General features: G+C 47.0%; 1 protein-coding gene across 12 annotated transcripts in view; it reads right to left on the bottom strand.

Moving 5' to 3' along the window:
- The window catches only part of CCDC33 (coiled-coil domain containing 33), a 262,781-nt gene that overhangs the window by 210,421 nt on the left and 27,203 nt on the right, over positions 1-25,157 (bottom strand). For 9 of the 12 annotated variants that reach the window (XM_044979961.1, XM_044979963.1, XM_044979964.1 and 6 more), the window contains exons 3-5: positions 19,300-19,433; positions 4,681-4,790; positions 518-664 (exon numbers count right to left, since the gene is read on the bottom strand). In XM_044979961.1, coding sequence (XP_044835896.1) covers positions 518-664; positions 4,681-4,790; positions 19,300-19,433 — 391 coding nt within the window. The remainder of the gene's footprint in view (positions 1-517; positions 665-4,680; positions 4,791-19,299; positions 19,434-25,157) is intronic. The other 3 variants (XM_044979965.1, XM_044979966.1, XM_044979962.1) reach the window with 1 other exon arrangement.

Here is a 25,157-nt window from a genome sequence, read left to right as displayed (position 1 = left end):
AGAACTGTGTGTGCAGAGGAGTGTTTTGTTTTGGTAGGGCTTTTATATTGGGACATGCCACTCTGTGTTTATACCAGAGCAGGCAAGAATGAAGATGTGCACCTGGTCCTTGAAGAGGAAAGTGGTGAGGTTTGTGCTGGTCCTTAGAAAGGCCTGTTCGCCAGGTATTTCTAGCTCAGCTGGAGAAAGGAAGAATGGTGATATCTATGCTGAAGGCCACCTGCTAACTGCAGCCAACTCTCCTTGTGAAATCTCGGTCCCTCGGGAGGGCTCCCCTATGTTTATCCTCTGTGTTATATTAGCTAGAAAGTCAGTCATACCTGTGGTGGTTATTAACAGGTCTCATTGAAAGATAGTTTGGAGAGAACTTAGATTTTAGGCATTCAGCTAAACCATACCTTATGAAGGTTGCTCATTGCTACTAACACACAGACACCTTGCTCCTATTGTGGGCCATGCCGGCATCCTCTCCTCAGCACCATCCATCCCTCTCCTATCTTCCTGGCACAGACCTTACCTCCAAGCCAGTGTAATTCATTCCAACATAACGCGGGATGAGGCTGCCTTTACGAACAACTGTAGCATACAGACTTGTCCCCAAGGGGTCCTTCTTCCTCGGCTGTTTGAGGAGGAGACAAAACCACAGGATGGACTGAGTGCCAGACTATAAAACAAGAAGCGTTGTGTATATAAACAGTCTGGGCTGCGGTGTGGTGGCACAGAGCTGCCATAACTGACAATAAAGCAGCAAGTGATAATTAAAACTCACTGTCCCCTGGAGCCTTTCCAATAAGATCAATATAATAAATCAGTCTGCTTTTGCATTTAAATATTTAATAATCTGCATACACAATGGCCACTAACTTCCTGCTCCTTCTTGGGGGTGGCAGGAGGTGGGGGGGAGGGGGATGGAGAAGAGGAAACATACTTGTATTAGCTGAGGGGTGTGTGAATTTTTGGCTGGGGTAAAGGGAGTTTGTCAGGCCTCAGTTCCACCTAGAACTACCTGTGCAATTTACTTAATTGGGACCTTCCTGCCAGTTGTTCAAACAATAAAGCATGGCACCCACATTATTCTGTGTTGTATTTTTCTGCGAGTCTGCAATGGGTCTGAAAACAGGAACAAGGCTCATTTGAGAGGAAAACAGGACAGCCATGTAAATATCTGATATTTCAGAGGATGCAACTTTAACTCACACAAAATAGCTGAACAGCACTTGTGCCAGGTTAGTCTTTCTGGAGCTGGGCACCTCGTGGTTAAGGTGTAGGACAAGTGCAGTCCATCTGAGTGCCAGCCCCAGTTCTGATACTCACTTGCTATGTGACCTTGGGCAAGGTTATTTGCTGTAATCTCTCTGGGCACATATACAGCAGAGCTATCTGGCATGCTAGTTGCTGTGTGGCCCTAACAACCTTGTAGTACACAAGGCATTCACAAATGATCCCAGAAGTACACAGGCAACATCACCATCATGTATATTAGTCCTGCTCTGAGTAAGGCTAACCACTATGTGGCCTTTCTCTATGTCGGTCCCCATCATTACAGCACCAGGATGAACAGAGATTGCTGGGATAACAGCCCCAGTGATGCAAACAGTCCTCTCACTGCTGCAATAAGTAATCTTTGTTAGCCCAGTTACTGCTACCCTCACATGCTCAGTCCCTTAATTGCCCCATTCTCACAATAATCTAGCAACCCTCCTTATCCTTATTCGTGTACCTTCCCTGGGAACTCTAACTGTATGCCCTCAACATCTCTGGTCCAAAAACAAATGCCCAGCAGGAAAGCACAGAAATTTGCCAAGGTACAGAAGTTGTTACCTTTATTTCAGCCCTTGAAATTTCAAAGGATGGATGTGCTACTGATGTAGCTATTAACCCGAGTCTGATTTTCATTCTAGTGGATGCTAAGCACTGTGGAAATCCCAGAGCAGGCCTGGGGCACATTGAAATGGTCTAAAGATTCTGACAAACTTGAGATCCAGGAAGAGAGAGAAATGTCTTATTGGCTATGCTAAGGGGAACAACAGGGACTCAGATCAAGTGATCCAGTTTGAGGAGGAGGAAAACGGGGTCCTCTTTTGTCCCTGGAAGATACTAGCCTGACTGCCCTTGATTGTGTAAATGAATAACCCTACTTTGATACTGCAGCTCGTATGTGTGTGTGCGCGCATGTGCACACATGTGACAAAGTACATCGAAAGAACAGGTCTCAACATAATGTGCAGATCAGTCATGCTGTTCTTTAATAGCTATACCACAACAATTTACTCCTCCCTAAACTCCACCATAACTAATACAGGTCATTAATAAATCATGAGAAAAACCAATGCAGCAAACCGTTCCCTATGTAATCTCACCACCACAGAGCACATAAAGGCACCTCCTGGCAGCACCTGCTAATAGTTATTACTCCATCAATATGCCCACCCTATTTCATGACAGCAAAGTCACTCATTATGCAAATTAGGAGAGTGGCATATGGAATAACAGTCACTTTTTTTCACACAGAGAGAAACTCACTAACACAGCAATAAACGGCTCCTATTGCTGTTCAGTGGGGACAAAGTCCCACTCTCCCACTCTCGAAAAATTCAGAGCTTTAAAAAATGCTCCAGTCATGCACTTTGTGTGGCCACTCTAAGCATGGGTCCTTCACCCTGCCCCCTTCTCCCCTCTGTGGCAGAGCTCTGACCTTGCTCCCATGGGTCCTGCACTTCTAGGCAGTTTATGCTAGCCTCAGTAGCTCACTGTGATCCTCCATGTAGCTCTTCTCTCTCTAGGGCCAGGGTTAGTCTACTGAGCCCTTTTCATCATAGGCCAGCAAGGAGGTTGGTGAGAGAACTCCCACAGTCTCTGTTGTCCCTGGGAGACTATTTCAGAACAGTTTAGCCTCCTGTCCTGACAGGGGCCTGACTTCCCCTCCCAGGAGATAGTCCTGTAGTGGTGGGTTGGGGGGAACCCAGGCCCACCCTCTACTCCAGGTTCCAGCCCAGGGACCAGAATGGTAGCAGCTGTTGGCAGCCAATCTTTCACTGCCAAAGTTGCTACATTTCCCTGGGCCACTTCCCCACAGCTCTCCTGCTTCTCCCTTAACAATGGTTTGAGAGTGTCTTCATTAACCAGCCCTTCAGCTACACTTCCTCTCCCCTGGCTCTCCTCTGCCTGACTGGAGTGAGCCCTTTTTATAGTATCAGCGAGGCCTTAATTAGAGTCAGGTGGTCACATTAACTTAATGGCCTCACCTGACTCTTTGCAGGTTAATTAGAGTCAGGTGTTCTCATCAGCCTGGAGCAGCCCCTGCTCTGGTCAGTCAGGGAACAGAAAACTGTTAATCCAGTGGCCAGTATATCTGCCTTCTGCTATTCTGCTGTACCCAACTGGCCTGGGTCTATCACACCTTCCATACGCCCTCATCTGGCCCCCACCGCCTTTTCCACATGCCCCACTTGGGCCCTGCCTCCCCTCCTTTATGCCCCTACCCAGCCCCCCACTTCTCCTCCCTCATACCCTCACTCAGCCCTTCTTCCCCCCATCCCCATCTCCCTTCTCAATTGTGCATCCCTCACTACCTGTCCCATTCACCTGCATGCAGTCCTTGCCTCCCCTTCCACTCATAATTGTCTAACATCTGTGACAGGTTCAGCAAGGGCTTACCCGGAGAAGTAATATTAGAGAAGCACTGTATTTTAGCTTTGTTTACTGCAACATATAAGCTGGAAACATGCAAAAGAGCCAACCACATAGTCCAGCTCTCAACAGCTCACCAGCATGTTCTCTGTAAACCTATTTGAGAACCTGTGCCTACAACACAGGAGACCTGGGTTCTAGTCTTGATTCTGTCATTGGTTTGCTGGGTGACCATAGGCAACTAGTTCCCCTCTTTGTGCCTCAGTTTTCCTATCTGTAAGATAAGGATGCTGACCTCCTCCATAAAGCTCTATGAGAGCTAGGGATTATTTAATTAATATTCACAAAGCCCTTTGGGGACCTTGGAAGGACAGCACTAGGAAGGGGCAGAGTGCTGGGATTTGCTTGCATTGTTGTAAACCTCAATCTCACCTGTGTTCTTGTCTCCCAGGAGGCCAAGTTAGAAAGGGCACTTCAGAGTTTGACATCATTTTTCATTATTTACTAACACACTCATTTCCAGGAGGAAAAAAAAATATTTCTCTCTTCTAAAGAGGCCCCAGGAGCACTTTATTTGCTTGTATCCTTTAGTGCATTCTCCAGCTTGTGAGACTTTGAAAATCCTAAACTGTTTCCCAGTGGGGATTACAATGGTTACACAAGATTTCCTCTATCTGACCTCAGCCAACTCAACTAAGCAAGTCTTGTGCAAGTCTGTTTGTTTAGAAGCCTGGAATTAGATACCATGGGATGTGTGCAGTGTAAGTTTATGATTACTAATTTTTATTATTTATATTGCGGTAAGTCCCAGGAGCCCATCACAGACCAGGACCCCATTGTGCTAGGTGCTGCACAAACACAGAACAAAAGACAGTCCCTGCCCCCAAAAGCTGCCAATCTAAGTATAAGACAAGGGACACCAGGTGGAGACTGACAGAAAAGACAGACTGCCTACCAGATGGATAAATGGATGGATGAAGTGGCAGTGAAACAATTTGACTCCCCCATACCCACATATTTCAGGGTGCGAATTAGCTGGCCAATGCTCACCAGCACCAGTCTCAAGTGGTAGTGGTGGAACAATCGGAGGTACCTCACAGGAATCTTGTAGCTCACTAGCACCTCCTTGGTGATTTTGTTGGCCACAGTCAGGATCACAGCTGGAAGGGAAAGAGCAGAAATACACATAAGCAAGTACAATAAGGGACTTGGAATTACTCCACATTGCTGAGCAAGGCACCAGCCTTTGAAGACAAGATGCCAGATTCACCTCAGGATCTGGCATCACTAGAGGAGGCAGCAGAAAGTCTGCCAGGATGTGGAGGGGTTGTGGTGTTGCAAACAGCTGCAACCTCCTCTCCACCAAGAGGGGTGAAGGGGGCCAGCCCTGCTCCAAAAGGGGTGGTCAGGAAGGAAGGGGTGTATCCACAGGGACTGGGAGATGTTCTAATTCTGTGCATCTCTGCAGCAGCCTTCACTAACCGGGCTCCTATAGAGCCCTGTCTGTAACCAACCAGCTCCCCACCCCCCATCAGAAATCCTTGAGAGAGGTTGGCAGTGCCACTATCTACCCTTCCCTCAGGGAGAACACCCCAAGGGCACACAGGCCCAAACTGAGGCACTGGCTTTACTGGATCTAACCTCTGTGGGTTAAACAATATTGAGAAGCAACAAAGTCCATATTCCAGGTTTGTCAGAGAGGCCTGACACTGAAGCCCTTGAGAAGCTGGTACAAATGTGGTTTAGATTTTTTTTAAGAATATAGGATTTGCCTTGATCCATCTAATCTGCCTCCTTGTCTCTGGCAATGGCCAGTACTTAGTAGTTCAGAGAGGAGTGAGAAACTGCTATAATGCACCTAGACAACCATGCAGTCCTCTATGTGGGATGAGGGAGAATTCCTTCCTGATCCTCCCAAGTGATCAGCTTATACCTTGAAGCATGAGCTTTGATGACAATTATTATATGATCCATGGCTGCAAACGTTTTGGTCATGGGATCATTCCAATCCTCTTTAAAAATCCAGTAATTGAGATAATGAGAAGAGCATCTCTTGTCTCCCTAGCCTTAGCTAAGGGTTGGTGGTAGTGTTGGTGGGGGGTAAACAAGAGAATTGCTTCGTGATAAGGAACACGTTATCGTTACTCTATGGGAAGCATGCTTAACACACATGTTTAATGTAAGGCTGGACAAAATATTTCAAATGAAACATTTTCCCATTGGAAAATGGGTTTCATCAAAATCAAAATTTTCTGAGGGAAAAGGTCACTGTTGGCAGAATTTTCCATTGGGAAAATCTAAACACAACATTAATTTCAGATCATGTTGCCATTATTCTCTGCTTCTGTTTGGACCAGCAAAGTGCCTCTTGGGTGGTGTTGTTCTGGGTCCCTGGGTCTGGGTCCCCATCCTCCTGTGTGCACTTCTCGTCTGCCAGACTACATGTCTTCCCATGTACTGTGGTCTCTCCTGGGACTGAGCTGCTGTGATGCAGCCTGTCTCAGGAACACCTGTCCCCTCTCCACATTGTTGCTTGGAAATGTCCATAAGCCAGTTCTGCAGCTCTATTTCTTGTGGAAGAGTCTGAGAGAATTCAAAAGAAAGGACAAGCTTTGTACTATTTGGCTTATAAACCACCCTACAGAATGTCATAGAGAATTAGACCCTGCTACAGAATTATAGAGACTGATCTGAAAAACTTCTTGAGAAAGGATCTCAGTCTTGATTAAATTCCATGGGAAGCTGCCCTGAGCTCACCACAGGACCATTCTAGATTGCCCCAACTTTGAGCAGCCTTCTATAAGCTCTTTGGCCAGGCAAGAATAGCCAAATCCTAGTCTTTCTCCTCCATGCCTTCTGCTCCAGCCCTACACCTGAGGCTGGGAACGAAGCTGTTCTTCACTGGTTGAAGAACCCACCATGATGTCCCTTTATACCTCCTCCATTCCCCATGTGAGGCTTCTTTACGCCACAATGTAAACCATAGTCAGGGCTGTTAAAGGCATGTCACATGGGGTTTATAATTGTGTTTTAACATGTGTCAGCTAATACAACGATAAAGTCTAGTGTTGACAGAATGCAAACATTCACATCCCATCCACTCCAGAAATCACAAAGGGCGAGGGAGTTAAAACCCAATGAAAAACTCCAGCACAGACAAGCTCTGTATGATTAAAATAAATACATCGGAATGAAAGTCCAGTGTTGGCAATTCCTCCCTCTTCCCTGAGCATCCCTGGATTAGTTCAGTACCAGGAAGAGCACCTCGCCACATGCATGACCCTGGGATGTCCTCAACATTTAACATCATCCAAAGCAGAGGGGCTGCTCCGCGCCCCATGGCAGAGTACAAGCAGGCAGCCACGCAGTGGGTTCTGCCTGTCAGTTGGAAGGGTTTTTGCACAGGCTTGGAGCAGACTGAAGCAGAGATTGCTACTGATGGCTGGCAGAGGAACAAGCAATGAAAGTACACAACCAGTGGCCTCATACCCACTTGGCACTGGTGCATGGGAGCAGCTGCTGTTCCAACCTAAAGGACATGCAGCCTGTCCGCAGCATGGGGAGGTGGATTTTTCACCTTCAGTGCTGGAGTAGCAGCCTTTGGAATGAAACCCTCTTTAGGCACATAACTGGTGCTGTTTGGGCAGCCACAGGCTCCCCTTAGACCACCTCTCCAGTAGACTTCACCCCTGACCATCTCTCTGGCAGAGAGGGCAGTCCATTCCTGAGGCACATTCATCCCCTCGTCCTCTCCACTAGGATGCAACGGCCTAATGTTATTCACTCCAGGGAGCTGAAGGAATTAGCTGAAGAAATCTCGAAGCTTCTGACAATAATATTTGCAAACTCATGGATGACAGGAGAGGTCCCAGAACACTGGAGAAAGCTAACATAGTGCCCATCTTTAAAAAGGGGGAAAAGGAGGAGCCGGATAACGAATTATAGACCAGTCGGCCTGACCTCAATACCTGGAAAGCTACTAGAGCAATGTATAAAACATCCCATTTGCGATGATCATTCCCAGCCAGCATGGATTTACTAAGAACAAATCATGCCAAACCAGCTTGATTTCCTTCTTTGGCAGGGTAACTGGTTTGGTGGATGAGGGAATGTGGTGAACATAATATACTCGGACTTCAGTAAGGCTTTTGACACAGTCCCACATGATATTCTGATAAGTAAGTTGGAGAAATGCAGTCTTGGCAGAACTACCATTAAATGGATACATAATTGATTAAACAACGACAAACCAAGAGTAAATATTATTGGAATGATGTTAGAGTGAAAGGAGGTCTCAAGTGGGGTTCCATGAGAGGTCTGATGTGGGTCTGATGTTATGTAACATCTTTATTAATGACCTGGATGTAGGAATAGAGAGCATACTGATCAACTTTGCAGATGACACAAAGCTGGGGTGGGGGTGCCCATACTTTGGACAATGGAGCTAAAATTCAAAGAGATCTTGATAAATTGGAGAACAGGGCTATAGACAACAAAATGAAATTCACCAAAGACACATGTAAGGTGCTACACTTAGGGAAGAAAACCCAAATGCACAAATACAGGATGGGCAAAAACAGGCTTGGTGGCAGCACTGCTAAGAAGGATCTGGGAGTTATGGTGAATCACAACCTCAACATGAGTCAGCAATGTGATGCTGTTGCAAAAAAAGCAAATAAAATTTTCAGTTGCATTAACTGAGGCATAGCATGCAAGTCACAGGAGGTGCTAGTACCACTCTACTCAACTCTGGTTAGGCCTCAGCTGGAGTATTGTGTCCAGTTTTGGTCACCAGTGTATAAAAAGGATGCAGAAAAACTGGAAAGGATCCAAAGGGGAGTGATAAAGATGATCAGAGGGATGGAACACAAGCCCTATGAGCAAAGGCTGAAAGAACTGTGTATGTTCAGTTTGGAAAAAAGGAGATTAAGGGGGGATATGATAGCGGTCTTCAAATACTTGAAAGGCTGCCATAAAAAAGGTGGCAAAAAGTTGTTCTCTTTTACCACAGAGGGCAAGACAAGGGCAATGGGTTCAAACTACAGCATAGCAGATGTAGAATAAAATCTGAGGAAAAACTTCCACATTGTTAGGAGGGGATTTGACCGTGCCCAGAAAAGTAGGTACTTGCAGGGCTAGCAGGCAGTGTAGGGATGCAGAATGGAATTACTCACCCTGGAACTGGGTCAGGATTCCAGAGTCAACACCTCCACTCTTTAAAACAGCACTTGGGCATATTTTAGAGTGATCAGTGCTCAGGGTCTGTTTTATGTCCCATCCAAAAGCCAGCACTTCAGACAGCACAGTACCCCATTGGGGCACTGAACAATGCTGACTCAGGCCTTGTCTACACTACAAGACTATTTCGAATCTACTTAAGTCGAATTTGTGGATTCGACCTTATGAAGTCGAATTTGTGTATCCACAGTAAATACACTAATTCGAATTTCTGAGTCCACAGTAACGGGGCTGGCGTCGACTTTGGAAGCGGTGCACTGTGGGAAGCTATCCCACAGTTCCCGCAGTCCCCGCTGCCCATTGGAATGCTGGGTAGAGCTCCCAATGCCTCCTGGGGGAAAAATGTGTCGAGGGTGCTTTTGGGTAACTGTTGTCATTGAACCGTCAATCACGCCCTCCCTCCCTGAAAGCTCCGGCAGGAAATCTGTTCGCGCCCTTCTCTTGTCAGTTACAGCGCGTACGCCACAGCACTGCGAGCATGGAGCCCGCTGCGATCATCGCTGCACTTATGGCTGTTGTCAACTCCTCGCACCTTATCGTCCACCTCTTCCACAGTCAGCTGCTGAGAAATCGGGCGAGGAGGCTCCGGCAGCGCGGTGAGGACGTGAACTGTGAGAGTGGCACAGACCTCTCACAAAGCAGGGTACGCCGCGCCGTGGAGATCATGGTGGCAATGGGTCAAGTTCATGGTGTGGAACGGCGATTCTGGGCCCGGGAAACAAGCACGGACTGGTGGGACCGCATAGTGCTGCAGGTCTGGGATGAATCACAGTGGCTGCGAAACTTCAGGATGCGTAAGGGCACTTTCCTTGAACTCTGTGACTTGCTGTCCCCTGCCCTGAAGCGCCAGGACACCCGGATGCGAGCAGCCCTGAGTGTGCAGAAGCGAGTGGCCATAGCCCTCTGGAAACTTGCAACGCCAGACAGCTACCGGTCAGTAGCGAACCACTTTGGCGTGGGCAAATCTACCGTGGGGGTTGCTGTGATTGAAGTAGCCCACGCAATCGTTGAGCAACTTCTCTCAAAGGTAGTGACTCTCGGAAACGTCCAGGACATCATAGATGGCTTCGCCGCGATGGGATTCCCAAACTGCGGTGGGGCTATAGATGGGACTCACATCCCTATCCTGGCACCAGCCCACCAGGCCAGCGAGTACATTAACCGAAAGGGCTACTTTTCAATGGTGCTGCAAGCACTGGTAGACCATAGGGGACGTTTTACCAACATCTTCGATGGGTGGGCGGGCAAGGTTCATGACGCGCGTGTGTTCAGGAACTCTGGTCTGTTTAAATGCCTCCAGGCAGGTACTTTCTTCCCGGACCACAAAATAACGGTTGGGGATGTGCAGATGCCTACAGTGATCCTCGGGGACCCAGCCTACCCGCTAATGCCCTGGCTCATGAAGCCCTATACAGGCGCCTTGGACAGAGAGAAGGAACTCTTCAACTACCGGCTGAGCAAGTGCAGAATGGTGGTGGAGTGTGCTTTCGGACGTCTCAAGGGGAGATGGCGGAGCTTACTGACTCGCTCGGACATCAGCGAAAAGAATATCCCCGTAGTTATTGCTGCTTGCTGTGTGCTACACAATCTCTGTGAGAGCAAGGGCGAGACCTTTTTGTCCGGATGGGAGGTTGAGGCAAATCGCCTGGCTGCAGTTTACGCTCAGCCAGACACCCATGCCGAGAGAATATCCCAGCAGGAAGCGCTGTGTATCCGGGAGGCTTTGAAAGCAAGTTTCCTCGGGGAGCAGGGTAACCTATGACTCTCCACTTGCTTTCAAGAGAAACTGACCCTGGGCCTGTGTCTGTATGTGTCGATTTCGATCTGCGGTTACATACCCCGTTCTCCAAGTTTCCCCCACTTCCAAAGCATGTTTTAAAGCAAATTAATTGTAACACTCATTATTAATAAATCTTTGTTTTACTTTGCATTTCTGTTCAGGTGTTGAAACATGGACGCATACTGTGCTGGGCACGGTGTGCACTGATGTACAGACCGCTTGTTCCATAGAGGAATGACATCCTCCTGCTCCTACATAGGTCTCTGGGGTGGGGGACGGTTGCAAGTGGTTGTGCATGAAGGGGAGGGTTTGCAGGAAGGGGTGGGTTTGCAGGAAGGGGCGAGTGGTGCCTTCTTTGGATAGGGGTTTGGATGACGGCAGTGGGCTGCGGGTTTGGGCGTAGGAAGGGGTGAGGGGTGTGGGGGAAGGGTGAGTATCTGTCCGTGGATGAGGGCTCTTGTTGGGGCTCAGGGCAGCGGAGAGGCTCGTTGCTACGGTGGAAGTGCATGGTAAGGGCAGCGTGCCTTAACATTAAGGGGGTGGCAGGCGCTAGGACCCTGGACAAGCATACACATCACAGAATGACCCGGGGCAGCATACACCACACAGAGTGACCCTGGTGCCTACTGACTGCAGTGTGTGTGTGCCCTGCAGTTGATCATGCCCCCAAGTCTGTACCCTGGTAATGTAGGCTATACCATGCAATTATAAATCCCCTCCCCCACCCCATACACAAAAAAATCCTCTGACACGAAAGACGTGACCGAAACAGTGAATAACAGCAAATAGCTTTTAATAATCTAATACACAGTGGGGGGATGAAACTTGGATTTGGGACTGGGTGAGCCTGTAAGGGAAGCACTTCTACAAATTTATAGCGTGAGAGGTGTGTGGTACATTAGCGCTATGCAGTGGTGCAGTGACAGTTCTCACGGCCCCTACCGCCCCTCCGTCTTGTACTTTTGGGTGGGGGGGGGCAGGACTTCTTGGCGGGGGAGGGCGGTTGCAGATACACTGCAGGGGGGCTCTGTCCTCCTGCCTGCGGTCCTGCAGAACATCAACAAGGCGCCGGAGCGTGTCCGTTTGCTCCCTCATTAGCCCAAGCAGCGTTTGAGTCGCCTGCTGGTCTTCCTGCCGCCACCTATCCTCCCGTTCGATGTGTGTGCGATGCTGTTGACATAGGGTCTCCCTCCACTGTCTCTGCTCTGCCGCCTCGGCTCTGGAGCAGGCCATCAGTTCCGTGAACATCTCGTCCCTAGTCTTTTTCTTTCGCCGCCTAATCTGCGCCAGCCTCTGCGAGGGGGATGCTGGGGCAGTCCGGGAAAGAGCCGAAGCTGTGTGATGGGAAAAGTAAGTGATTTCCTTGAACAGATACATGTTTGCGAACAGTGAACACAGTCTAGTCAGTTTCTCTGAACAAGACCATACAGGGCAACAAGTCTCACGAGATCTCAGGACAAGTTCGAGATTTCGGAATACGCTCTCATTGGCTGCGGCATTGCACAGGAGAGCGGACAAGTGGGGAGAGACAGCTGAATCCGTCTAGCAGACAGTCCTGGTAAGTCTTACAGTACATTCTGCTTATCAGTTAATGGATAGCTGTGCCCTCCCGCTAAAGGCAATCTGGAAATCATATACTCTGACCCTTTTCCAGCCACTCCTGCCAGTGCACGGGAAAGATCAATGTATGCTTTTCCTATGTGGCCTACAACACGTGGCTGTTAAGCGAGGGTCATTGTTATGCAAAGTAAAAGTCAACCATTCACAACAGTAACAATACACTAATTGCCCTAATTAGATGCAGCATTTCATGAACGAGATCACCCTGAGGCGGGTCCCTCGGAGTCACAAAGAGCGGATGCTAAGGGAAGCCCTGCAGAGACCAGGACCATATGCGGCCATGCTTGTGGAGGCGATGATTCCCATGTACATAAGGATGTCCTGGCGCGGAAGAGTGTGCTTCCACGGAGCACCCAACAAGGCACCTCTCCCCAGGAACCTCCTGCGGAGGCTTTTCGAGGACCTCTATGAGACCTTTCTTGAATTGTCCCTGGAGGATTATTGTTCAATCCCTATATGTGTGGACCTACTTTTCATATAGTTTTTCATTGAAAATTTTATATATAGTATTTCTATTTTTTTATACCTGTTTTATAAAAAATAAATGTTTACATGTTTATAGCACTTACCGCCTGATCCTTCCCCTGATTCAGAGTCCGGGTTAACGGCCGGGGAGGGTTGGTAGGGGATCTCTGTGAGGGTGATGAAGAGATCCTGGCTGTCAGGGAAAGCAGTATTGTGTTCGCTGTCGCCTGCGCCGTCCTCCACAGACCCTTCCTCATCTTCCCCATCGGCGAACATCGAGGAGGAACTGTCCAGGTTCACTATGCCATCCACTGAGTCCACGGTCACTGGTGGGGCAGTGGTGGCAGACCCACCTAGAATGGCATGCAGTGCCTCGTAGAAGCGGCATGTCTGGGGCTGGGCTCCGGAGCGTCCGTTTGCCGCTCTGACTTTTTGGTAGCCTTGTCTCAGGTCCTTGATTTTCACGCGGCACTGCATTGCATCCCGGCTGTATCCTTTCTCTATCATTGCTTTGGAGACCTTCTCGAAGGTCTTTGCATTCCGCTTGTTGGAGCGCAGCTCCGACAGCACAGACTCCTCGCCCCACACACCGATCAGATCCAGGACTTCCCGGTCTGTCCATGCTGGGGACCTCTTTCTATTCTTGGATTGGCCGGACTCCTCTGCTGGAGAGCTCTGCATCGTTGCAGGTGCTGCTGAGCTCGCCCCGATGTCCAACCAGGACATGAGATTCAAAGTGCCCAGACAGGAAAAGGAATTCAAATTTTCCCGGGTCATTTCCTATGTGGCTGGTCAGAGAATCCAAGCTCGGACTGCTGTCCAGAGCGTCAACAGAGTGGTGCACTGTGGGATAGCTCCCGGAGCTACTAAGTTTGATTTGCATCCACACCTAGCCTAATTCGAGCTAGCCATGTCGAATTTAGCGTTACTCCACCTGTCGGGGTGGAGTACCGAATTCGAACTAAAGAGCCCTCTAGTTCGAATTAAATGGCTTCCTGGTGTGGACGGTTGAGCGGTTAGTTCGAATTAACGCTGCTAAATTCGATTTAAAGTCCTAGTGTAGACCAGGCCTCAGAGGGAAGATAGCCATCAACACCACGTCTTGAAGGCAGCACCAGGATTTCTACAGCAGGCGTCTCCTCTGAGATCCTACCCAGTCCAGACCCTGTTTACAATGGACACCATGCTGGCTCCCAGCCCAGAGCAGGGATGGCTACAGGCCATTTCCCTTGAAAGCCCTCCTCTGGGGAGGCCATGCAAACTGAATCCCATCAGTTGCTAGGGAAGCATGAAGCTTGATAATGGCTTGGCGGATACAATACTTGCAGCCTGGCCCCCCATAATGCACAAGTCAGGCCAAGCTCAGCTGCATTGTGAGAGCTCACTGACCTGATTAGACAGCTCTGAGGCAGGGGAGGCCCTCGCTTTGTGTCTCCATGAAAGAAACATGCCTCATTAACTCCCAGCTTTGTCTTCCCCTGGTAGGGCTCCTTTGTGCCTCAAGTCACTTGAAGAAGTGGAGAGGCCTGTTTGGCACGTTGGACCTGTCACCTGAAGAATGGAATCTTGCCTCCCCTATCATTAACTTAGCCTTGCTTTCTGCTCACCCCCATCATTGCAGCAACAGCCTGCTGCCACTTCCCCATGAAGGGATAACCTCCCTTGCACATCCCTCTTCACTTTCCTTGACAAACCACTAGTTTAACCCCTTCGGCGACTTCAATTTAACCCTATGGTATCACAGCGATGTCTGCTGCCCCCAGAAGAACCAGAGGGAGAAAACCACAAACCTTACTCCTTTGTCAAAGGCAAATCAATGAAAACCACCCCACATCTTGTTATGTTGCCATTTACACTTAGCTCTCCCTACCACCAGCCTAATTACTGATTGCACTGATGACAATTTAACTCTTCTCTACCCAAGGCCCCAGTGCAGTGAAGCATTGAAGCACATGCTTAAGTCCATCCCAGTTCAGCAAAGCACTTAACCTTAAGCACATGCCTAAAGTTAAGCACGTGCTGAAGTGCTTTGCCGAACAGGCATAGATTGCTGAACTGAGGCAACAGAGTCTCCTCTCTCCTTGCCTTTCCATCATCTGACTGGAGTTATAAGTTTTTCTGCTGTTACTTTTAAAAGACAGCTCAATATATATGCAGATTGTTTTTCTCAGAGACCTTTGTGGAAAGAGAAAGGACTTGCCATTTAAGCAGTAAGTGGTAAAACACTCTGTCCCACATTAAAGCCAATTCCACTAGTCGTCTTTGATATCGGATCACACTCCACCCCTTGGTGAGCCCTCAGAGTGCAAACAGGATGGTAAATGAGATGACTACTCCAGTGCTTACTTTGTAATGAAAGAGGTGTTGGGGCTCAAGAAATTATTTTACATTCATAACTGATGCAGCAAGCCCAGAGGTGCCGTACTATGAATTGCCAAGCCTAGAGGTGCCAGGGCTCAGGCCTGGCAAGCCATGGCACAAATTAAGCACTGAACTCCTGATATCTTGGGTAGAAGAGAGGCAAGAACCCAGCTACAGAGGAAAAGAAAGAGAATAGAAGGCCAAGAAAACAGAAAATACTTTAAATCATGGCAAAATAGTTTACTCTGGTGTATGTTCATTACAATTTGATCCTGCAGGGTGCTGAACACTCTGATCCCAACGTAACAAAGCACTTCAGCACGTGCTGAACTGGAAGCATGCAAAGAGCCTTGCTGAAGTCACTAGAATTATTCTTGTGCTTTAGTGGCTCAAGCCCATCTGGGGCTGTAGCAGGGGCGGCTCTAAACATTTTGCCGCCCCAAGCACGGGGGCGCTGGTCTCGTGGCTCCGGTGGACCTCCCGCAGGCATGCCTGTGGAGGGTCTGCTGGTCCCGCGGCTTCATTGAAGCCGTGGGACCAACGGACCCCCTGCAGGTACGCCTGCGGGAGGTCCACCGGAGCCGCCTGCCGCCCTCCCGGCGACCGGCAGAGCGCCCCCCGTGGCATGCCGCCCCAAGCACACGCTTGGCGTGCTGTGGCCTGGAGCCGCCCTGGGCTGTAGCTCAGTGGTAGAGTGTATACTTTGTATGTATGAGGCTCTGGGTTCAATCCCCAGCGTCTCTAGGTTCTCTAACAGGGGAAGGATAGCTCAGTGGTTTGAGCATTAGCCTGTTAAACCTGGGGTTGTGAGTTCAGTCCTTGAGGAGACCATTTAGGGAACTGGGGTAAAAATCTGTCTGGGGATTGGCCTTACTTTGAGCAGGGGGTTAGACTAGATGACATCCTAAGGTCCCTTCCAACCCTGATATCCTATGACCTAAACCTTCTAAAACAGCAAGTGCACACACCTTCCTGAGGGTTGGGGCTGTACATGGAAGGTATTGGTTAGAGCTGCCTTCTTTGATGACAGCTGCCTTTTGTAGAACAGAGTGGTTGACCTGGCTACTTGGCTGTATCATTTTAAAGTGATGGCAGGGCTTTAGGAAGGGTGCATCTTCATTTGTTTTATCTAACTAGCTATCCAACTACCCACCCACTTCTGGAACAGCACTTTTTATCAGCTATGTCTACACGTGGAGCTGGAGGGCAAATCCCAGCTCAAGAAGTGGAGCAGCGGGATGGGCTAACTGCCCTGAGTACATAGACATCCCCAAACATAGCATGCATTTGAAGTGGCTAGCTCATCCCACCACTCATGCTGCTGTGGCTAACACTCTATTTTAACAGACTAGCACTATCAGAGCTCACACAGTCTGTCTCCTCCAGCTGGGAATCACACCCCTAGCTTCAAGTGTAGATATGCTCCAGGAGTTTTGCTTGAGAAAGGTCTGCAGGACTGGGCTCAGGATAGCTTGGAAAGAGAGCGCAATCAGATTTGTTAAACAGAAGTCCTTGGTTGCTAAAGTTATTGCATTTCCACGGGGAGCTCCTTGTAGGTATGAGTCCAAAGGCTCCATTTTTTTCTCCAATGGGAGCAAATTCAGTTGCCAACACCAGTATCTCTGAGGCTAGAGACTTGTGACTGGGATGGAAGACAAAACTCAAGAGCAGGGAACAGATCCTCAGCACCCAAGAGGGTGTGGTGCTCTGAGTCATTTAAAAGTAATTTTGAAAAACGATTTGAAAACCCAGAACTTAACAAGTCACCATCACATAAACTAGGATAAGATAAGAGGAAGAATGGCCCAGGGGTTAGGGTGAGAGCCTGGGAGTTGAGAGCTGGGTTGAATTCCCTGCTCTGCCACAGACTCCCCTGTCAGACCCTGGGTGCCTCAATTCCTCCTGTGTACAATGGGGATAACAGCACAGCCCTGCCACATTCAGCTATTGGGAGGATAAATACATTGAAGATGGGGAGGTGCTCAGATACTGAGGGGCTACAGAAGTACCAATGGTAGAGAAGTAGGATAATTACACTCCCCACAAATGGTTCAAAATTAATCCAATCGGGGATTATAAATCTCTCTCCTTTCTAAGTGGGATAATACACATCTGGGAACCACTGCAGGACAGAAATGTATCAGGACTATGGGAGACTCTGTGCATTCTTGCCTTATACCTTGATGGGGCTTGGTCCTGAAAGGTGCTGAACACTCAACAAGCAAAGCCCAGGCTTAAATTTAAGCACATATATAATCCCATTAATGCCAATGGGGCTACTGATGTGCTTAGTGTTGGGCACAAGTTTAAATGCTTCACTGGATCAGGTCACAGTGCTCTGCACCTTTCACAGTTAAGCCCTCACTGCACACCTCAGCAGTACTGCTCTCTCACTGTATACAAGTGTATGTGGCTCTTTAAATGGGAGTGACTGTTGTATCAAAACCTGTAGCCATGTTGTCACTCCAGGGTCACTTGAAGGGGCATGATTTTGAGGGTGGGTGCTTAGTGCTTTCTGAAAAGCAGATCCCTTGAAGGTATCCCAAAAACAGAGCCACCCAAAATGACAAGTCACTTAAAGATATTGACTTGTGCCCTGATCCTACAATGGGCACTTGCACACACTGATGTTTGCTCCTATGGAGCTCAGTAGAAGATTGAGGCCTTGCACTGCCTCTTATCTGAAACAGGATCATGTGGGCTACAATATTTTTAAGCAGTATTGTCCTTGCTGGGGCAATAGGTTTTGGTAGAAAAAAAACGTAATAATTTCACTGGCCAGTGACTAAGATAGGGTCATATGACCCTGTAACCTTAACAAACAAAGGCTAGGTTTGGAGTAAATCACAGTGTCAGCCTCACTGGGGGCAACAAGGTATTTTAAACTGTCTAATGAAACCTACAGAAACTAGACTGCTTAGTTTTCAGGGAGAATGATTTTTCCTTGGGTTTGCTTCTGGAGAACTACACATGCCCACATTTAGAGGCTTTAAAGCCAGTAAAGGCTTATCCCTGACATCAACCAAACAGCATCAAACCAACCCAACAAGCCATCAACCCAAACAGCAATTGTTTTATGCTATATATCTCATCTCCAAGCATATATAGATATAGTTACACACAAAGAGTGCCAGATCCTCAGCTAGTGTCACTCCACTGAAGTCAGCAGAACTATGTTGATTTTCACCAGAGGAGGATCTGGCAGCTATTTTAGTCTCTCTTTGCACCCCCATTTCCTGTTAGCCTAAGGCAGCTAAGTAGAGTAAGTACATCAAATGTTTTTTATTTCACTTAAGCAGCAGCATTAATAGAATTACATGTAATGCTATGACTAATTTCCACTCGGCCTCAGCATTCATTTTGCAAGCATCTGATTTTAATCTAATCACAAACTCTAATGCCATTGACATTATTATAATTGTATACTTAACTACACTGTGATTGGAACAATCAAGCCACAAGGCCTAACCATCACTGCAGCAGGGAAGCTTCTAATTAGTAATGATTGAAAAATAATCAGGCATACTGTGGAGCAGAATTGAGGGGGACTGGCAGAGCTGTGGTCGGTACTGAGATTGGAACCATACCAGGTCAGAATTCAGGTACACTGACATTGCTGTGTGCAGAGCCAGGAATGGATTGGCAGGTATGCTGCAGATCAACAGGAATGGATTTCCACAGCTATGGGGGAGTCCCAGAACATTGTTTCATAATAGGACTGAAGTGCGTTGGCAGAGCTATTCATGGGCCGATGTTGGTTCTATTTCCATGGTTACCACTGGCATGCTGGGTACCCTTAGGCAAATCATGTCACAGCTCTGTGCCTCAGTTTCCCCATCTGTAAAATGAGGATCAAGAGACTGACCTCCTTTGTAAAACACTTTGAGATCTATTGATGAAAAGTTCTATATGAGAGCTTAACTTTGCAACCATATATCATTGGTGGAATTTCTTCCTGTCCCTAGCTGATGATCAGCTCATGCCCTGAAGCATAAGGATAGTTAACAATTGTATACATAGCTACACTTAAGGGGCTTGATTCCTAAGTGCCTTGCCTTTGGGAAGTCATTAGCAAATGTGCAGTGGGATGGTTCTGAGCTGGTCACATTGGCACAGGTGTAAATGACTGGAGAATTAGGCTGTCTCACTGATATTCACCTTTCCCTCACCACTACCCACTATTCAGCTCTCTTCAGAAACCATACCTTCATGGCCTGCATCTTCTGCATCAATTTCCACAGTCACCTTCTCCTCCCAGGTTGGAGAGTGTGTAGGCTCAGAGGACACATGAGTCACCCCCTGGGCTTCCCTTTTCTTTTCAACATCCGAGCTGCTTTTACTAAGAAAGAAGGAAAAACAATGTTAACAGCAGGGGTACATCCACCTGGACATGCACAAAGCCATGCAGTGAACTGAAGACATCAGAGGAATGAATGCCCTTTCCCTTCATGTCCAAGCCAGAGACCTAATGACTTATATTCATATGGCCTGTTCACCTCAAAGCATCCCAAAGTGTATTACTGACTACAGGCCAAACTCATGCCTGGCATAACTCCACTAAAGTTAATGAATGAATCTGGCAGGGTGTGTATATAAGGTTCATTTCCTCAATCTGCAAAATGCAGCCACCTCTGAGATAGAGCACAGAAGCAGTTTAACAGTGCATAGCAACACTACACATGTTGTAGGTGAAGAAGTGAAGAACTTCTCCATATGAAACCTGAAGGGGGATTTTAAATAATCCAGAATGCAATTACCACTGAGGGGCATTTGCTAGCACTCCTAATCTTGCAATGAGAGGCCTGGGATACTGAATGACCACAAAATCCATGGGACTAACCACAAAAGACCCAGAGGTCTGTTTTAAATCTGTAGCTGTAGTGTTATAGCGTAGACCCTTAATACAGAGACAGAAGGGGTTCCTCTGTTGCTCTAGTAAATCCATTGCTCAGAGAGGTAGTAGCTAGATGAATGGAAGAATTATTCTGTCAAACTGGTGGTGTCTACATCGGCACTTAGGTTAGCTCACTACACGGCACAAGGCGTGCCATTTTTCACATTACTGAACAACGTAGTGAAACCAACGTAACTTTGTAATGTAGGCAGCCCTGAGATACTTTAACTCAGTCCAGCGCCCTCTAATCCCAGGCTGAAGGACTTGTTCCATGCTGATGAAAAGGGAGAGTGCTACCTGCTGAGGCACCAAAACACTTCTTGCTGGACTTTTCCAATTCTCGCAGGTCTTCCCTAACAGAGCAAAGTGAAAGAGGAGTTTCATGACAGATCAACATATACTGTCCACATCTGAAAAGGTCACAACAGATCTGGCCATCATGAAGTTACAAAGAACAAACAAGTCCTGATTATAAACCCTTTAAAACATCTGGTTCAGCACAACAGCAGAGAAGTTCTGCTGCCATTTAAAATCCCACACGAGAGCCAACTGGGACACTGAGCTTTTCACCCTCAGGCCATCGATTCAGAACCAGCCTAGGTTGCTGGTGAATAAAAGACACAGGCCTCAATCCTGCCTTGACTTGCTTACTGGCCATCTCATGAGGACCTCAGTTGTTAGACTCAGAATGTGTCGGCATGTTAATGGAGGATGGAATCCAGCTCAATTTCCCATATCAGAACTGGCTCTGCTGGACTGACAGCAAAGCCAGGAGATGGAAGTCTAAGAAGCACATGGTGCAGATCTGCACAGTAAAATAAATCTACTAGAATAATAAAAACAGTGATTTGTGAATAATTTATATTTGATAACTGAGGGGAAAATGTGCTGGATAAATTGTTTACAAGTAATTCAAGCAGCTCTCAGAGTGAACAGTTTTCTGACCATGACTATCCTGTACATTTCCCCCCTAACATTTCAACACAGCCAATGACAGGAATAGATTTGCCATGCCGATACTAAAATAGATTTAATAAAAACAGCAGAGCCTTCTGAGATGAAAACTTGCCAAAGGTATATATTATGGTGGGATGGATAGCTCAGTGGTTTGAGCATTGGCTTGTTTAAACCCAGAGTTGTGAGTTCAATCCTTGAGGAGGCCATTTAGGGATCTGGGGCAAAAATCTGTCTGGGGAGTAGTCCTGCTTTGAGCAGGGGGTTGGACTAGATGACCTCCTGAGGTCCCTTCTAACCCTGATATGCTATCATGAAGATCAGTTGGGGTGCAATAGGATTTATCTTCTGGCAGGTTTCTGTAGTGTGTTGGTATCAGGGTTGAACAAAAAATTCCTAAAAATCATTTATTACAATAATTTAACCATTTTTCCCCAACAAAGAAAGAGGAACAGCAAGTTTGGCTTGGAACAGAGGTAAATTTGGTTCTAATGACCTTTTGCTTTTCTCTGGTGCCATCTAACTCAAAGTGCACTATCAACAATAATTAATATTACAAGACTCCTGTGAGGGGAGGGATAGCTCAGTGGCTTGAGCCTTGGCTTGCTAAACCCAGGGTTCTGAGCTCAACCCTTGAGGGGGCTATCTAGAGCAAAAATCAGTACGGTACTTAGTCCTGGTAGTGAAGGCAGGGGCCTGGACTCAATGACCTTTCAAGGTCCCTTCCAGTTCTAGGAGATTGGTATATCTCTAATTATTTATTATTATACCTGTTGCATAGATGGAGAAACTGAGGCACAGGAAGGGGAAATGAGTCACACTATCTAGGATTAGAATCCAGCTCTTTTTTCCCATTCTTAGTCCAGTAACTTGATCACTAGATCCTGTTTTTTCTTCTAAAAGGTATATATATACCTTATAGATTTTCAGGCCTGGTAGGGAGTCTTCTCCCAATGAAGGACAACAGCTAAGTTTAGTTTATCATGTGCCTGTTTCAGTTTGAGAAGGATTAGAAATGGTACCATTCCTGCTCCCCTTGCCAGCAACACTTCCAGTCATTCCCACACTCTCTGTCCCTCATCCATAGCAGCAAAAATACAAGGATCACAAATAGGTGATGGGATCACACATAGGTGATGCAAGGATTGATGGCTAATGTAAGGATCATGCCTTAATAAGGATGCTCTTGCCCATCCCACGCACAATATTTGTATAGCAATAGCACCCAAGGGACCCCGGAATGGACCAGGGCCCCTTTGTGCTAGGTGCTGTAGAAACAAGACCCTTGCACCATGATTCTTTAGCTTTGGATGGTGCAGGGCAGGAGAAGGTCAGCACAGAGATTGCCAAGCACTGTTCACTTTAAAGCTTCCTCCTTCACTCAAGAGTGTAACAAGGAGCTGTACTGAGCTTTCAGTTAGGCCTTATGTAATAGCAGATACATGGCAGTAATCCCCACTAAATCGCAAACATCTACCCACTAAACCCGAGGTGCTTTGGAACGACAAATGGAGCCTACTTTCTGACAAGGATCCCTTAAGCCTTCCTAATGAATTGAGAGAGGCAAGCAAATTTCAATGTCTCCTTTCTTCCCTTCCTGCTCCTGCCTCCCTCTGTCCCTCATTAGGGCCGGTTTGATAATCTCCTCCATGGCTGCCTGGATAAGGTCCCTCCGGGGACCAGCACTAAATGAGGCAGTTTCTTAGGGTCACATGTTACTGTAATCACCTCTCTGCCCCACTTGCCTCCCCTCCAAATAGATTAGAGCAGGGGTAGGCAACCTATGGCATGCATGCCGAAGGCAGCATGCAAGCTGATTTTCAGTGGCACTCACACTGCCCGGGTCCTGGCCATCGGTCTGGGGGCGGGCAGCTCTGCATTTTAATTTAATTTTAAATGAAGCTTCTTAAACATTTTAAAAACCTTATTTACTTTGCATACAACAATAGTTTAGTTATATATTATAGACTTATAGAAAGAGACCTTCTAAAAATGTTAAAATGTATGACTGGTACACGAAACCTTAAATTAGAGTGAATAAATGAAGACTCGGCACACCACTTCTGAAAGGTTGCTGACCCCTGGATTAGAGTCACACTCCCTTCCCTTACCCGAGACAGAGCAGGAGGCTAAGCCATTCCTGCTAATCCAGTGGTTCTCAAACTTTTGTACTGGTGACCCCTTTTACATAGCAGGCCTCTGAGTGCAACCCCCCCCCAATAAATTAAAAACACTTTTTTATATACTTAACACCATTATAAATGCTGGAGGCAAAGCGGGGTTTAGAGTAGAGGCTGGCAGCTCGCGACCTCCCAGGTAATAACCTTGTGACCCCCTCAGGGATCCCAACACCCAGTTTGAGAACCCCTGTGCTAATTGAAATGGGGAAGGGGAGCTGCCTTTGTGCCTGGCCTACAGATGTCTGAGGGTTTCCTGACACTTGGTCAGATTTGATTCCTGGAGCTGACAGTGTGAGTTAAAAGACTTCACCCCAGTAAGAAAAGGTTTAATCAGTGTGATGTTGTGTGCTGCACCAGAGCATGCACATTGAAGTATTGCACACTTAAAATGTGCAACATGCAGTGACAGGCTAATTTGAGACTCAGTGCAAAGCTCATGAGGTCATAAGTGAAACAAGTCTCATAGTTCTCAACCTAATTTGTCTGCATCTCTAAATAGAGAACAATACTTGGCACAGTTGGGTGGGCCAAGTTCAAATGAAATCTAGACATGACTAGTACAGCAAGGGTGGAGATCACAACTGATAACTGCCGGAGCCTACATGATTAGATAGAGGACAATACCAGGACTCAGTTCAGCAATGCAGTCAAGTATGTGCGTAAGTCCTATTGACTTCAGTGGGAACTAAGCATATGCTTAAAGTTATTATCAATCAATCAATCATCATCATGATCAAGGCAAATCTTAAAGGAATGTACCCTCCTTACAGATCTGGCTTGACCCAGATCGATCTCTAGCTAGGTCTTTAAGACAGTTTGGCTGGATGTTCAGTCTATGTCCATCAATGGTGCCCTTATAATGCTGCCAAAGCTTTTGGTGTCCATGTGATCACCAACCGTGTAGTGTAAACACATTTTGTAATTCATTGAACTGCTATCCTAATAGAATGTCCATACCAAGATAGCTGACAAAACACACCCAAAACAACCAAAAACACAGCTTGTCTGCCTACAAATATCTCTACTGCTGATCTTGTCCTGCCACTTAATACAGAGGAGTGGACAAAGACAAGCATGCTATGCTCAGTCAAGGCCCAGTTAGGATAAAGTGGGGGGAATGTTTAAACAACGTCTGCCTACACTGAGAGTAAGGATGACTAGCGTGCCAGCCTGGGACTCAGGAAACCCAGGTTCATGTCCTCTGCTCTGCCACAGACTTCCTGTGTGATCTTAGGCAGGTCACTTAGTCTCGCTGTAAAATGGGAATAATAGCACTTCCCTACCTTGCTGGACTGTTGTGAGATGCCTGGATACTGTGGTAATGGGGCCATATAAGCCGTTAAGATACATGTGTTACAGCTAACTATGGCCAATATTACCATTCCCTCCATTACATTAGCATAAAAAATCAACTTAATGAAAAAAAAAGACAAATCAATTTCCATAAAAGTTTAAAAGTAAAGGCTGCAGGGACTGACATTAGCAGAAGGGTCAGCAGTGAAATATTCTTAGTGCACAGACCTCATCCATATCTCCCAAGGGAAATGACGAAAGTAGGGCTGATTTAAAACTAGACTGTACCAGACACTAGGGAACAAGCCTGTATTGGCTGTAAACTCTGGAGTACCTCTGGAGGAACTTTGCTACAAACTGAAGCTCTGAACAATGGACTGAATGACCCATCCAAACTGTGGATGTACTCCAGAGACTTAACTTAAGCCAGCAGTTTATTCCATCACTGCTACAAGCCTGAACCAAGAACTTTGCCATTACAGTATGTAATTAATTCTATTTAACCAATTTTAACTCTCATCTATATTTCTTTCATTTTATGAATAAACCTTTAGATTTTAGATTCTAAAAGATTGGCAACAGTGTGATTTGTGGGTAAGATCTGACTTGCATATTGACCTGGGTCTGGGGTTTGGTCCTTTGGGATTGGGAGAACCTTTTTTCTTTTATTGGTTTCCATAACCATTCATCTCCATAAGGAGTGGCACTGGTGATGATACTGGGAAACTGGAGTGTCTGAGGG

Source organism: Mauremys mutica, chromosome 11, assembly GCF_020497125.1.
Source record: "Mauremys mutica isolate MM-2020 ecotype Southern chromosome 11, ASM2049712v1, whole genome shotgun sequence".
Lineage (NCBI taxonomy): Eukaryota > Metazoa > Chordata > Testudines > Geoemydidae > Mauremys > Mauremys mutica.
The sequence above is the reverse complement of the archived record's forward strand: the minus strand, read 5'-3'. Positions and strand labels throughout refer to the sequence as shown.